Here is a 15,963-nt window from a genome sequence, read left to right on the forward strand (position 1 = left end):
CATTTGTTTGTGCTGTATTTGTTTAATTATGTAAAGATGTGTTGCATTTGTTTCACCTTGCCTGCCTAAGGCACCTGCTTGGTCTAATAAAAAGCTGAACAGACAGTCGGGCGTTGGTGGCACACGCCTTTAATCCCAGCACTCGGGAGGCAGAGGCAGGAGGATCTCTGTGAGTTCGAGGCCAGCCTGGACTACCAAGTGAGTCCCAGGAAAGGCGCAAAGCTACACAGAGAAACCCTGTCTCGAAAAACCAAAAAAAGAAAAAAGAGAGAAGAAGAAAGAAGAGAAAGAGAGAGACATGCCAGGGCCCAGAAGCCAGTCAGCTACCAGCCAGACAAGGAGACAGCAGGAAAGTAAGACATACAGAAGGAAAGAAAGATAAAAAGCTGCAAGGCACAATGTAGGTAAATAGAAACAGATTAAAAATAAGAACTAAGATAAGGCCAAGCTTTCGTAACTAATAAGAAATCTCTGTGTCATGATTTAGGAGCTGGTTGGTGGCCCAAAAAGAAAGCCTGGTACAAGAACCCAAGAAAAAATTGGAGAAGGATGATCGAAACAGACACTTTTATGTAATTTTATCAAATATAAAAATATGTATGATTTATTGTACATGCCACCTGTATAAAACTTTTCTTTCAATCATGTCTGTTTTATATATTCACTTCCTTCAAAAGTGTATTACAGAATTTGTATATATTCTCCCTCATTGATAAGCTAGCAGCCTTTAGTCTATGGCTTAGTCCAGTTAAACCTCTGCACTCTGCCCTTGCACTCTCCCGACCCACCACATGTGCATGGGACAAAACTGTGCATTTCTGTCTTTCTGCTACAAAATGCTAAAAAACATTCTACCACTCTGAATGGTGATTTTCATGGGTGAGTCTGCTCTTCACTGTGCAGACATGCTCTTTCCAACTGCAGATTTTGATGAATCAGTGCTAAGCATCTAAGAGAATTTATTCTGCAAAATGCCCTTTTGACATAGTTCAATCCTTTCATATCGTTTAGTCTCAGGAAGCCCAGAAAGAAAAATAGCGACGTGGACAAGTATTAAGGCTTGAAGCTAAGCATCTGAGACCTTTTCAAGACCTAGAGTCAGAAATGGAAAGGTGACATAATGAGGGGGCCTGACTTTGTGGAGCTCCCCTGAAGAAAAGACATGAAAGCAAAGATTTGATGAATAACTGCAGAGGTGGTGAGTGCCAGAGAATGAGCAGGATTATACCAGGTTGTGGGAATGGGTAGAAGGCATTTGGGAGGGATAACTTGTTTCACCAGGAACACAGAAAGTAGTGATGGAAAGAGTATAAGATGTGGCTCAAGGGGCTGGGGAGATGGCTTGGCTGTTAAATTACTTGGGAAGGCAGAAACTGGGAATCTCAGGGCTCCTTGGCTGGTTAGCCAGTCTAGTCTAATTGACAAGTACCAGGCCAATTGAGTGAACCTGTCTCAAGAGAAAGGGAATGACATTTGAGGCCAACCTCTGGCCTACACACATACACACAAATGTGCATATACAAATGTGGCTTGTAGTAGAATATTATTTTAGGGTGTGTTACTTCTGTTTCTGTTGCATTTATTTAACTCTGTGAAGCTGTGTTACTGTGTCTGTCTAAAACACCTGATGGTCTAATAAAGAACTGAACAGCCAATAGGAAGGCAGGAGAAAGGATAGGCAGGGCTGGTAGGCAGAGAGAATATATAGAAAGAGAAATCGGGAAAGAGAGACAAAAGAAGGAGCCAGAGAAGGAGGAGGACTCCAGGGGCTAGCCACTCAGCTACACAGCAAGCCACAGAGTAAGATTTACAGAAGTAAATGAAAGGGTGTGTATAAGAATATTTGTCAGTTTATTAAGGGATGCAGTGGGAAATCAGACTCACTAATAAGATGCTGATCTGCTGCTAATCCAGCTTCTATTCTCTGCTGTTCACAAATGGCTGAATCACAAATGGCTGAAAGACATTTAAAGAAATGCTCAACATCCTTAATCATCAGAGAAATGCAAATCAAAACAACTCTGAGATACCACCTTACACCTGTTAGAATGGCTACGATCAAAAACACCAATGACAACCAATGTTGGAGAGGATGTGGAGCAAAGGGAACACTCCTCCACTGTTGGTGGGAATGTAAACTTGTACAACCACTGTGGAAATCAGTATGGCAGTATCTCAGAAAATTAGGAATCGAACTACCTCAAGACCCAGCCATCCCACTCTTGGGCATATACCCAAGGAATGCTGATTCATACCATAAAGATACATGCTCAGCTATGTTCATAGCAGTACTATTTGTAATAGCCAGAACCTGGAAACAACCTAGATGCCCATCAATGGAAGAATGGATGAAAAAAATGTGGTACATATACACAATGGAGTACTACTCAGCTGAGGAAAACAATGAAAGCATGAAATTTGCAGGCAAATGGATGGAACTAGAAAAAAATCATCCTGAGTGAGGTAACCCAAACCCAGAAAGACAGTCATGGTATGTACTCACTCATAAGTGGATTCTAGATATAAAATAAAGAACAATCAGACCACAACCCATAGAACCATAGAGGCTATATATATAGCATGGAGGTCCCTAGGACGACTGTGGCTTATAATAAATTTCAGTTTTACTCAATTATTGAAAAAAATAGCCAAATGAATGGAAACACATGAACTATGAACCAAAGGCTGAGGGGCCCCCAGCTGGATCAGGCCCTCTGAATAGGTGAGACAGTTGATTGGCTTGATCAGTTTGGGAGGCATCTAGGCAGTGGGACCAAGTCCTGTGCTCATTGCATGAGTTGGCTGTTTGAAACCTGGAGCTTATGCAGGAACACTTGGCTCAGTCTGGGAGGAAGGGACTGGACATGCCTGGACTGAGTCTACCAGGTTGATCGCAGTCCTCGGGGAGGACTTGTCCTGGAGGAGGTGGGAATGGGGGGTAGGCTGGGGGTAAGGGGAGGGGGTGGGAGCGGGGAGAATAGGGGAACCCATGGCTGATATGTAGAGCCGAATGGTATTGTAAAATTATATATATATATATAAGAATATTTGTCAATTTATTAAGGGATGCAGTGGGAAATCAGACTCACTAATAAGATGCTGATCTGCTGCTAATCCAGCTTCTATTCTCTGCTGTTCTGCCCAGAGGAGACAGGACCAACTTCAAGGCACTCTCATATGCTTGCTTTCTCTTGGAAAGCTGGAGCCAGTGGTGAAGAGTGCCTTGAACAGAAGCTGGATTAATGGTGGATCAGCAGCACTTGTATTAGCGATTCTGATTTCCCATGGCATCCCTTAATAAATTGATATATATTCTTATACACACCCTTTTGGTTCTCATTTCAAGTGGTGCCCAATGTGGGGCTCAAACCCACGACCCTGGGATTAAGGGTCCCATGCTCTACTGACTGAGCTAGCTGGACAATCCTAGTGGCCCACACCTTTATCCCAGCACTTGGGGGAGGCAGAAGCAGATGGATCTCTGTTAAGTTCAAGGCCAGCCTGGTCTACATAGTGATTTCTAGGACAGCCAGAGCTATAAGTTATGAGGACAGGAAGAGCCCGGAGGCAAAAGATTGAAGGGACTAATTTAAAGTTAAGGAAATGCCAAGATAAGGCCAGGCATTTATAAGTAAGAATAAGCCTCCATGTGTGATTTATTTGGGAACTGGGTAGCAGGTCCCCCAAAGAGAAAAAGAGCAAAAACAAACAATAGTAGCTTAAGAGGGAGGCAGAGCTCAAAGATATGACAACAGGAAAGACATCAAAGACAGTAAAAATCTAATTTATACTTTTAGAGGGTCATTTGAAGGAGAACAGAGTAAATATGAAGAAATACAACATGATAATGCCTTCACAATGTATTTCTCTCCTTGACACACAACATGATAATGCCTTCACAATGTGTGTCAAGGAGAGACAGATGTATTTAAGAGTAATGACAAGAAAAATGTGCAGCTGAGAGGTAGAGTACTTGCCTAGTATCCATGAGGCCCCAAGTCTAACCATCAGCTCCACATTAAATAAATGGGGTGCACTGAGTCAAGAAACATAATGAAAATCACATTATAAGGTAGGAACAAAAAGAAGAGACAATGTGGTTGGGTGTGCGGTTTGGAGATCATAGTCAATGCCTTCCTTGGGTTTGATCTTTCACACCATAAAATAAAGGGAGAAGGGGTCTTGAAAATGTCATTAAGGCAGAGCAGAGGGCATTTTGCATTGTTTGGTTTTGCTTTATCAATTATTCCACAGCCTTTCGGTACACTCATAGCCTCTAGAATGTTTTTACAGCACATATCCATCAAATGCTAAATCTTACTCTGATGGTTATTAATAATTACCAATCTGTCAAGATCTGCAATCACCTAGGAGACAAGCTTCAAGAATGCCTGCGAGGGAGATTCTAGGTTGGGTTGATGAAGGTGAGAAAACCCAGATGTAGGTGGCACTGCCCTATGGACTGGGCTCCTGGACTGAATGAACGGAAGAAAGAGGACCGCACCAGCATTCAGCTCCCTGTTTCCTAACAGTGGGTGTGATCAGACCAGCAGCCTCAAATTCTTGCTGCCATGACTCCCTGCCATGATGGACTATGCCCTCAAATTGTGAGCTAAAATCAAGCCTTCCTTAAGTTGTTTTCATCAGGGATTTTGTCACAGTAATGGGAAAAGTGACTAATAGCACTTCCTTAGGGATGAAGGATAGCTCAATAGCCAAGCTCTTGCTTAGCATCCCAGGCCCTGGGATCTGATCCCTAGCATTGCACACAAAATTTCAAAGTAATAAACATTACTGAGGGACAGATTGCTTGCAAACACTAGGCTAGTTTTTCCACTCTCCCTAGATATAATTCCTTCTGGACTAAATTATGTCTTCCCAAAACACAATCCACAGTGTGATTATATTTAGAAGTAAGGCCTGCACAGAGGTAATTAAAGTGGAATGAAGTCCTAAGGGTGGAGTTCAAATCTAGCAGGATTAGTGACCTTATAGGAAGAGCTACCACAGACAATTTGTCTCTGCTCCCACACAACAAACAAACAAACAAACAGCGAGAAAAACACTTTGTGTAAGCAGAGTGACACCTTATTCATACTGCGGGAAGAAGGTGTTACAGGAAACTATCCCTGTTGGCATCTCACCCTTGGTTTCCAGCCTCCAGATCGAGAAAAAGGAATTTGCTGTTTAAACCACACATTCTCTAGAATTCTGTCCTGGCAACAAAGCTGGTGAGTCCACGCTCTATCATGAAGATGCAGGGCCGTCTGTCTGGTTCACCTGAAATGGTCAGCATTGTAAGTAAACCAGAGAGGGGGGTCCTCTTACTGCTCCACAGAATAGGTCCCAGGAAAGCACTGTGTCTGCCACTTTCCTTCCTCTTCCTGCTTTACTTTCACTTCCCTCCAGACAAACTGCCTGGGTCTCGGTAACAACGCAGAATACGAAGGTGACACCATGCAATTAACGTGTTTCAATCCAGAGCAGGTTTATTGTTCCAATTACATCCCATTTCCCCACTCGGAAGTTTTGGCAAGAACATTTCAGCTGTTAGCTGTTTGCATCTGTCCAGGCCTGTAAATTGGGTGTTGAAATGCGTTTTTTAAAATACTACCTGTATACATCAGAGAATGATGCCTGTTTTTATAACTGTATGAAGATTTGTGATACAAAATCTGCAACTAGACTTCAAAGCATTTGATCTCAACTTCCTGTGGACACACTTGCCTCTGGATCTATTTGAAAATATGTCCTCCGTCAGAGATCACAGGCCATTTACTCACATAAGCCAGACTACTGAATCTGTTCGTAGAGGTCTCTGCCCAGCTAGACTTCCTGGTTTTAGTATTTCACCAGTTCAGCATGACACCTTTTTTTTCATTCTTTCGTGTTCATCTGATTTGTGTCTTCACATTTAAATTAGACATCTGAGCATGGCGGTTCCAGCTGCTATGGAAGCTGAAGCAGGAGGAATGATTCAGCCCAGGAACTTGAAACCAACCCAGAGAGACAGTCATCTCAAAACAAAAGAAACAAAACAAGAAGTCTCCACATGTATTGGGTTTCTTGTAGGTAGTGAATTGAGACTTGCTTTTTTTCTGAAAAAAAAAATTTTTTTTGATCCTTTACATTTAGTGCAATTATTGGTGTAGCTGGATTTCTGTCTACCATTTTGATATTGTTGTATTTCTTCCTGTTTTTTTCTCTTCCATTTTGGATTATTTTGAGCTCATTGCCTACTTTTCAGTTTCATTCTTTTGCTTACAGTAGCCCTAACTTTCTGTTTGTTTGTTAGTTTTTACTTGTTTTGTCATTTTTTTGTTTTGTTTTTAGTGATTACATTAGGCTTTTAGTAACACTATAGTTATATGATATGGATCACACACATTATTTTGGTGTGCATATGTGTGTGCATACTCGATGTAGATTCAGAACTACTCTACCTGAAGAACTTTCTTAACTGTATCTTATATTCTATTACTAGTGCTGATAAATTCTTTCACCATTCTATGTGTGAAAATATCTTTATTTTCTCTTCATAACAAATAACACTTTTGCTGGATGTAGAATTTATATAGGCTGGCTTTTTCTTTTTCTTTTTCTTTTTTTTTTTTTCTTTTTAGTAGTCTACAGATTTGGTTTGGCCAGCTATATTTTGCATTGTTTCTGAGGGGAAGTCAGCTGTCATCATTGTGATTGTTTTCCCATGTGTAATTGCCTTCAGGTGCTTTTAAGACTTTTCTCTTTACAACCTGTTTTAAGTGACTTAATTATGTACCTACGAAATTCATAAAGTTTTGTGTTTGAGATATTCTGGAAGTTATTCAATCTGTTGGTTAATAGTTTTTTTTTTTATCATAATTGAACAAACTGGCCAGTTTTTAGGTTTCTCCTCATTTCCTTTAAAAACTCCAATTTTGTGTATGTCATAGCACTTTGTTTTACAGTCTACAAGTGCTTTTGTTTATTTCTGTCTCTGTATTTAATTTTACATATTTTAAAATAAAGATTTCTTTTTACTCTTATTAGTTGTGTGTGTGTGTGTGTGTGTGTGTGTGTGTGTGTGTGTGTGTGTACATATGAATGCGTGTGTCTCAGATGGCCCGATGATACTGGAGCTGGAGTTACAGGAGATTGTGAGCCCCTGATGTGGATCCTCTGGAAAAGCCAGATGTGCCCTTAACTGTTGAGCCCTCTCTCCAACCCTTTGTGCAGTTTTTACATTTTGTTTCCAAGTCCAGTGATTTTTTTTTCTTTCCCCAACAAATCGGCTGCTAACCTTATATAATGTAATTTGCTTTGCATTCCTTGGACAATTCATTTCCACAAATTTATTTTGATTTTTCTCACACACTCTGGATTTCTCAATAACATGTTTAGTTAAATTTTCCTCTTAGTTTTTGGAAGGCATGATATACAATAAAAAATTACTATTTTCATATTCTTATTGGCTAAGTGGGTCATCTGTGCCATTTTCTGATCTGTTTTAATTTATCTCTTTCCCCCACTTAACAGTTTCATTTTCTTGTTTTCAAAGTCTGGTGCTTTTTTTCAATTAGAAAACAGACAAGTGTGCCGGGCAGTGGCGGCACATGCCTTTAATCCCAGCACTTGGGAGGCAGAGGCAGGTGGATCTCTGTGAGTTCAAGACCAGCCTGGTCTACAGAGGGAGATTCAGGAAAGGCGCAAAGCTACACAGAGAAACCCTGTCTCGAAAAAACAAACAAACAAACAAACAAACAAACAAACAAAAAAAAAACAAAAAAAAAAGAAAGAAAGAAAGAAAAAGAAAACAGACAAGTGTATTCAGGAAAGGCGCAAAGCTACACAGAGAAACCCTGTCTCGAAAAACAAAACAAACAAATGAACAAACAAAAAGAAAAAGAAAACAGACAAGTGTATTAAGTGTATTGACCGTGTTGAGGTTTTATGTTTTTTTGTTTGTTTGTTTGTTGTTTTAAATTTTATTTCTATAAATATTGCCGAGCTGTGTTCAGGTCTAAATCACATGCTGATAGTTTGATCTTTTTAATTCTTAAGATTTGCTTTTCAGCTTTTATGCTTGACCAATGAAGGCTTTAGTTTACGGGCTAACTTTGCATTAAACCTTCTATCTATGTGGATTTCACTTCCATGGATTTAACCAACTGTAGACGAAAAAAAATTGTATTGTACAGACTTTTCTTGTTGATATTCCCTAATATAATACTGTATAACATCTAACTCATATATTTATATTGAATCGGGTGTTACAAATGATGTAAAGACATTCCATTTTAAAGTATTCAGGAATCCAGGAGTGGTGGTGGCACAGGCCTTTAATCCCAGCACCCTGGAGGCAGAGGCAGGTGGATCTACGTGCAAGGACAGCCTGATCTGCACAGGGAGTTCTATGGTAGCCAGGGATACACAGTGAGACCCTGTCTCAAACAAATACCCCCTGCCCTAAAGAAAATAAATGTATAAGGAGTAGAGCATAGGTCATGTATAAAGACCACTTCATTTAGAGGACTTGAGCATCCACGGATTTGGATATCAGCAAGGGCAGACAGAGGCGAAGGCATTCCATGCTGCTTGGAGAGTTCTGGCTACAGCTTTGGCTTCTTACACATAGCAAAACCAAGCGTCAAGTCCGACCACACAGCAGCCGCCTTTTTCTCCTTTTTCGCATATGAAGTTAAATCACAGCCAGTCAGGGGCGCTGGGTATCAGACAGGAAGCCTAGAGAAGCTTTTCTTCTAAGAGCAGCTGAGCTTGGAACTGGGACAGCATCCCAAGGAGGGAGGGGGTCTGGAGAGATGAGCTCAGCCAGGGCGGTCATGGGGGGAGGGGGGGCGGGTTCCAGAATCCTAACAAAGGGAAGGAGGGGTCCTGGGTTGAAAACAAAGCCGGGGCTCCTTGGAGGGTGCTGGAAGTAGGAGGAGGCGCCAAGGAAAAAACCCCCGACTGGTGAGAGGATGCGAACAGCACGATACAGCAGGGGCGGACAAATCCCCGGGATGTTTGCGGGTGGCTGCGCCCAGTCTCCACGCAGGAGGCGGAGCGGCACAAGCAACCAATCACGGACGACGCTGCCACGTGACGAGCCGCAACCAATAGGCGGCGGCGGTGGAGTCAGCGGGGAAATTCAAACGTGGTTCCGGACAGGGGTTGGGGTTGCTGTGTTTGCGTCTTCAGCTTGGCCTCCCGAGGTGAGTGCAGCGGTACAGGGGATGCGGAGCGGCTTCAACCAGCGGGAGGCTTCCGGGAGGCCAGGGCGGCGACAAGTCGCGCTGGGGGCTCCCCGGGCCAGGCGAGCGGGAGCGCAGGGCGGCGGGACGGCCTGCAGGACCCGCGGCTGGCAGTGGGAAGCAGGGCCCGGAAGTGGGTGGGACGCGCCGGGCGGGATCGGCGGCGCACCTCTCAGCACCTGCCTCTGCTGGCTGGGAGCTGGGAGGAGGTGGGGGGCTCCTGGCTGCCCCCCCCCACCCCCGGCGCCGCATTTCTGTCGTGACCTTGAGCTACTGCGTTGTGGAGAATCGCTGGCGAGAGTGACAGGAAGAAAGGCGGCCGACTGCTGAGCAGCTGCGAACACGGTCATACAGATGAGCTGGGCATGTGCGCAGTACTGCGACAGGACCTTAGTCCTTGGGTTAGAATGCCAGAGGCACAAATCACGGTTTTGTCCGGGACAAAACTGCTGAAAGCCAGTTATCACTAGAAGGATGACTCTTCTGTGTAGTACTCTCAATGTCGGTATTTACTCAGAGTCGGTAACCAAAGGGGCAGCTTATTCTCATTACCTAACGGGTTCCTGACGTCTCCACTGTCACTACCAGAATTCAAGAAAATACCATCTTTCTCTCGTTTTTAATGATGGAATCTGTAGACGGCCCAGAGAAAATAATTCTGGAAAAAAGTGAAGGGAAGACATTCAGAGAAATGAAGTTTTAAAGGACATTTGCTGGACATGGTGGTGTATATATTAATCCTGGCACTAGGAAGGTGAACCAAGAGAATGAAGAGTTAAGACCAGCCACAGCGACATAGAGAGATCAAGGCCATCCTAGGCTACTTGACACCCTGACTCAAACACACAAACAAAACTCATGGGTAGCATTTGTGTGTGTGTGTGTGTGTCTTCCAGATACATACGGTGTAGCCTCACTGATAGTGTATTGGGAAGAATAGATGTGTGTTTGGCTCATTGAAACTTTTCTGGTAAATTACAAACCTGTGTCTTTGTGTGTTTTCTTTTGGTTTTGGTTTGATTTTGGTGCTCCACTAACACCTAATAACAACTACATTTAGATACATTCACAAAAGTAATGTTTCATTTCCTTGCTTCTGAAAGGTGAGTTACAACTTAGAAATGGAGGCTGAAGAATTAAGTGGCAGACAATTGACAATTGATTCCATAATGAACAAAGTGAGAGATATTAAAAATAAGATAAACGAAGACCTTACTGATGAGCTGAACTTGAATAAAGTCTGTGCTGATCCTACAGGTGAGTTTTTCTTTTCTTTAAAACAACAACAACAACAACAAAAAAACCCAACACAAAACAACAACAAAAAAAGCCACTTTATTGTCTCCAAGGTAACGGAAAGAGAAATTAACCATTGTGTGTTGCCTAACATAGATTTTTTTTTCTTCAGTAATTGATGGTTATCGATTAGCCCATTTCATACTTTCACTTATTTGCCTAGAATTATTACAGATTTTTCTGCTGTCTAGAGAGAGGCAGAGAGCACATGGGCATAGTAGGGTAGCTCATACCTGTCATCCCAGCACTTGGGGATCTGAGGCAGAAAGATCCTGTCTCAAAAACTCAAAACAACAACAACAACAACAAAAGCATTATTTATTAGTGAGCTCACAAGTTGCTTTACTCTTCTGTTCCTGCCAGCTGGCCATGTTGGCTAATCTGCCTGCTGTCCATATACATGCAGGGTTTTTTGCTTTTTGTTTGTTTGTTTTTCTGTTCCTCTTTTCTATGAACTGAGGAAATCTCATCAATTTTACTGAAGTTATATTTAATTTTCTTTTAAATTTTATGTGTGAATGTTTTACCTACACATATGTGTATACCACCTTCATTCTTGGTTCTCTTGAAGTTTAGAAGAGGGTATGGATCCCCTGGAACTGGAGTTATGGATGGTTGTGAGCCACCATATGGGTGCTGGGAGTGGAACCTGGGTCTTCTGCAAGAGCAACAAGTCCTCTTAACTACTGAGCCTCTCTCCAGTCCCCTAAAGTTAAATTTAATCTTAATACCAAACACCAGATTTGAAGGATCTTCCCATTAGTCTGGTAGCTTCACCACCCCCTTTCCTGTCTTAAACTTGTTCTAGCCAGAGGTCCCTATTAGTCCCAAGTACGTGTTCACTTTTACCTGTTCAGGTCTTTATAAATGTCTCTTTGTGTGGCCTTCCCTAATGTACCTGTTTTAGATAGTTGCTTACTGAGATGGGAGTGTGCCCCCTATCTTCTTTCCTTGTGTTATTTATATAGCCCTAATTCGTTTCATGTATAATTTATTTATATGTTTGGTTATTGTTCTGGTCTCCACTAGAATGCTGTTGCTATGAGGACAATTTCCAGTCTGTTGTTATCTCCAGTGCTTAGAATGAAGCCTGGTATGACAACTGAGTGAAACTAGTATGAATCTCTAGTTTTGTAAGAAGCATTAGTCTCACAAGCTGAATGAAGTCTTTATGTTTCAAATGGTCAGTGACATTTGAATGACCAACATATGGATATTCGCAGGATAAAACAGATGCTCTGTGTTCCATCTTTTAAAACTGGGTTAAGACCCCAGTAACTACATGAATGGTGGGTCAGGAAAAACTTGGCAACAGTGTCTGAATGCTCAGTAGCTGGAATTTAATTCACAAGCAAATGTACGATAAATCCAGTGTGTTTCTGCCAGCGTGTGCCCGTTGCCTTGCTCAGCTGCTCTGTAGCCTCGGTTCTAAGCACACAGTGTGTGTACTTTGCACTGTACACAGTGTCCCACCACTCAGTGCCAGTAAACACTGCTTGCAATACCCTGGCTCAGACGTGAGATGATTGCATGTTTTTACCGTACATACGAAGTTTCTTGCTCTTAAAGAAATGCAATAGTTTAATGGTGAAAAACAAGACTTTTAACATTTTATCACTGTTAGTCCTCATGTGTATCATCAAATTACCATTATCTTTGGATTGTAATATGTTAGAAAGCTTGATTTTAAAAATTGCAGGTTTGCTGACTTGAATGTCATTAAAAATTGTTAGATTAATTTATGCTTAGTATTAGAACAGAATTTATAATAAAATCAAAATGCTGATCAAGTCTGAAGAACACTAGAGATGCTCTGTACGCTGCAATTTCAAATATCCAGTCAAGATTTCATTCTTTATGGTAAAATTATGTGTAACAGTTATTTTAAATTGGGTTGATTTATGATATTGTCAGTAAATATTCGATTTGTATACCTGTTTTATATACCTGCATTCCTTGTGGTTTCTTAAAAATTTCTCAGGTGAAAGGGGGTTGCAGATGGGAAGAACTCTGTTCAATAGAGAGCCTGGTGCCCAGAGGCCTCAGGAATCAATCTCCAGATCACAATGACAAAATACATTTTGTAGGTATTTCACAAACTAACTTGTTAGGAAATTAGTAGACAGTAAATGAAAAATTAAGTTAGGATTCAACCCAGGTAAATTTAGAGTGAAAAAGCAAAGTCAGGAATGGGCTGTTCTGGTAGAAAGCAAGAAGAGTAATTTTGTTTGTAAATGAAGTAATTGCATCTTTGGGAAATTATACTTTTAAAATCCTAGTAACCACTAAAATATCCTAAATAGGAGATTGGCAGTCAAGTTTCTTTCTTTAAAAATAACACGAATCAGCCCTAAATAAGTGTGTTACCAAGTGAAAATTATGCTTGGAGGGTTTAACCCAGGGCTGTGTACACTAGGCAGAGAAGACTTGGCTGTCGAAGGCCTTGAAACTCAACACCCAAAAGGTCAGCGGTTCAAGGTCACCCTCATCTAAGTATTGAGTTGTAGATTATTCTGGGCTATATGAAACCCTTTTAGAAAAACAAAACAAGAGTGTCTGAAGTTTGTTCTTTTTTGTTGTAACTTTTGTTTATTTATTTTGAGACAGTCTCTGTGTAGCTGTGACTGTCCTGATACTGCTATGTAAACTAGGCTGATCTCAAACTCACAGAGATCCTCCTGCCTCTGCCTCCCCAGTCCTGGAATTAAAGGTGTGCAACACTATGCCTAGCTTGAAGTTTATTCTTGCTGTTCTTTGTAGGATGGGATTTCACAGCAAGAAAACTGATACCCACAGGAAGCCCTGTAGGATCTGAAGGCATGGGTTGGTGAGACCAGGAAATTGGCAGGGCATTTAAAACTTGGAAGAAGAAGGCCATATTGGTCTTTGTGTTTCTTTGGTTGTATTTTAATTAAGTTTGAGATTCATGGAACTAATGTTGGATATCATTATTATCACCCAGTAAAAGTTATGCCCAGCAAGAGACATAAACTTCTGAAATGCTAATAAATTAGATGATTAATGTGAAAATTGCAAATAGTGAGATAAAGCAGGGCAGTGGTGGCGCACGCCTTTAATCCCAGCACTTGGGAGGCAGAGGCAGGCAGATTTCTGTGAGTTCAAGGCTAGCCTGGTCTACAGAGCGAGTTCCAGAACAGGCTCCAAAGCTACACAGAGAAAACTGTCTTGGAAAAAAAGTGGGGGGGGGGGGCAGGAAGAAAAGAAAATAGTGAGATAAGACCTGGAGAGATGGCGGTGGTTAAGAGTACTGGCAGAGGACTCATGTTCAATTCCCAGCACCCATATTGTGATTTACAACTGTCTCTGTTTTTATGTTTATAGTTACATAGTTTAGACATTCCTAAAACGATATCTCAAGATCTCTGGCTTCCAGGAGCACCATGCATACACGTGGTGCACAGGCATACATGTATGCAAAACACCGCTGTACCCAAAATAAAAATAATTTTAAAAGTAAATGAAATCATGAATTAAAAAAATAATATTACAAGGTGCTTATGTACAATGACAGTATTGTAAATGATTAACTATAATTTGGAGGAAAGTGCAATTTGTTATTATTTGTCAATTTCTCTGTTGTGATTTCTTTCTTTTTTTTCATATGACTCAGAAACTGTTAACCAAATTATGATGGTGGCAAACACTCCAGAGAACTGGTTGAATTTCTTGCTGAAACTAGAGAAGAACAGCGTCCCCCTAAATGATGCTCTTTTAAATAAGTTGATTGGTCGCTACAGTCAAGCGATTGAAGCACTTCCTTCAGATAAATATGGCCAGAATGAGAGCTTTGCTCGAATCCAAGTCAGACTTGCTGAATTGAAAGCGTAAGTTTCAGTTTTGAAGCTACACTTAACCAACTATGTATGTACCACATTACAAAGAGAGAAGGTAAAAGCATGTAATTTATATTTTTTAACCCAATACTTTTGTTTTTAATTTAATTTTTTTTTTTGTGGACATATATGACTCAAAGTTACGTAGTTTAGAAATTTCCTAAAACAGTGTACAAATATAACCTAGTTTTTTATTATTGCAGAAAAAAGAGAATAATCCATGTCTTTGAAAAGAGAAGTTATCAAGTGTAGGTAGCTGTGTCCTTTTGATTTTTTAAATTTGGGTCTGTTTTGTTGCAGTATTCAAGAGCCTGATGATGCTCATGACTACTTTCAAATGGCCAGAGAAAACTGCAAGAAGTTTGCTTTTGTGCATGTATCTTTTGCGCAGTTTGAAGTCTCTCAAGGTAATCTAAAAATATCAAGTTTACATTTTAAGTGAAAGCATGTCCTTTTGTAACATTAATATTGAATCAGATTTTAAGTGAAAAATTAAAGCAAAAATACAGTTGATCAGATGAGAACATGGAATGGGAGGACTCCATGGCTTAAGTACAGAGTATTCACACTACTATCTTTATAAGGAATGTTTTACGGAAATAAGTACAAACATTGTATTTGTGTGCTTCACCCAAGACATCTGAAGGAAAGCTTTTTCATTGAGTGTTTGTTAAAAGATAAGCCATTTTAGCTGGAACTTAGATAAGTTTGTCTAGTCAGTGGTGTCATAGCGCTGGAGGGTGTGTTAAAATAATACTGTAACATTGAGCTGGTGGATCTCCCTAATACACCACTGCAAGAACATTTCTTTCTGCTTATGTGATTCTTCATAGTCTGCCTTTTGCTATAGGGCCAAGGCATCTTTCCCCTGAGACATTTTTTAAGCTAATTAAAAATCATAATTTTTTTAAACTTTTTGTTTTTTTGTGTTTTTGACATCGTGCACCTCGATCCCATTCATTCTCCGTCCCTGCATATATGCCCTCTGCCCTTGCAGCACCCTGTTGCTGTTTGTTTTACTTTTTGGGGGGAGTCTGCCACACAGATCCCAAATAAATCACACACAGAGTCTTATTATTACTTATGAATGCCTGGCCTTAGCTTGGCTTAGTTTCTAGCCAGTTTTCCTTAACTTATCCTGTCTACTTTTTGCCTCTGGACTTTTCCCTTTTCTTACTTCTGTAAATCTTACTTTTACTCTGTGGCTTGCAATAGGCGGCTGACCTCTGGAGTCCTCCTTTTCTGTCTCCTTCTCCTTTTTTCTCCTCCCAGATTTCTCCTTCTATGTCTTCTCTCTGCCTGCCAGCCCCACCTACCCTTTCTCCTGCCTCACTGTTGGCTGTTCAGTTCTTTATTAGACCATCAGGTGTGTTAGAAAGGAAAAGTAACACAGCTTCATAGAGTTAAACAATGCAATGTAAACAAAAGTAACACACCTTAAAATAATATTCTACAGCTACCCACTACAAGCATCATGAAGTAAACCCTTTTGTCCATGTATCTTACTTGTAAGTGTTCATTGCAAAGAGCCATCGGTCTGGTTCGAGACCTGATTTCTGCTATACTGTCGATGCTGGGCCCTC

General features: G+C 40.9%; 1 protein-coding gene across 3 annotated transcripts in view; it reads left to right on the forward strand.

Annotated features, from left to right (window-relative positions):
* Nucleotides 1–9,089: 9,089 nt before the first annotated feature.
* Ttk (TTK protein kinase) overlaps nucleotides 9,090–15,963 on the forward strand; it is a 41,823-nt gene continuing 34,949 nt past the window's right edge. The window contains exons 1-4 of one of the 3 annotated variants that reach the window (XM_037207808.1): nucleotides 9,090–9,191; nucleotides 10,334–10,487; nucleotides 14,158–14,371; nucleotides 14,681–14,787. In XM_037207808.1, the coding sequence (XP_037063703.1) occupies nucleotides 10,352–10,487; nucleotides 14,158–14,371; nucleotides 14,681–14,787 (457 nt within the window). In that variant the 5' untranslated portion in view covers nucleotides 9,090–9,191; nucleotides 10,334–10,351. Of the gene's footprint in view, nucleotides 9,192–9,428; nucleotides 10,201–10,333; nucleotides 10,488–14,157; nucleotides 14,372–14,680; nucleotides 14,788–15,963 lie in introns of those variants that run through there. The other 2 variants (XM_037207807.1, XM_028875480.2) reach the window with 2 other exon arrangements.

The sequence above is a fragment of the Peromyscus leucopus genome, chromosome 7 (assembly GCF_004664715.2).
Source record: "Peromyscus leucopus breed LL Stock chromosome 7, UCI_PerLeu_2.1, whole genome shotgun sequence".
NCBI lineage: Eukaryota > Metazoa > Chordata > Mammalia > Rodentia > Cricetidae > Peromyscus > Peromyscus leucopus.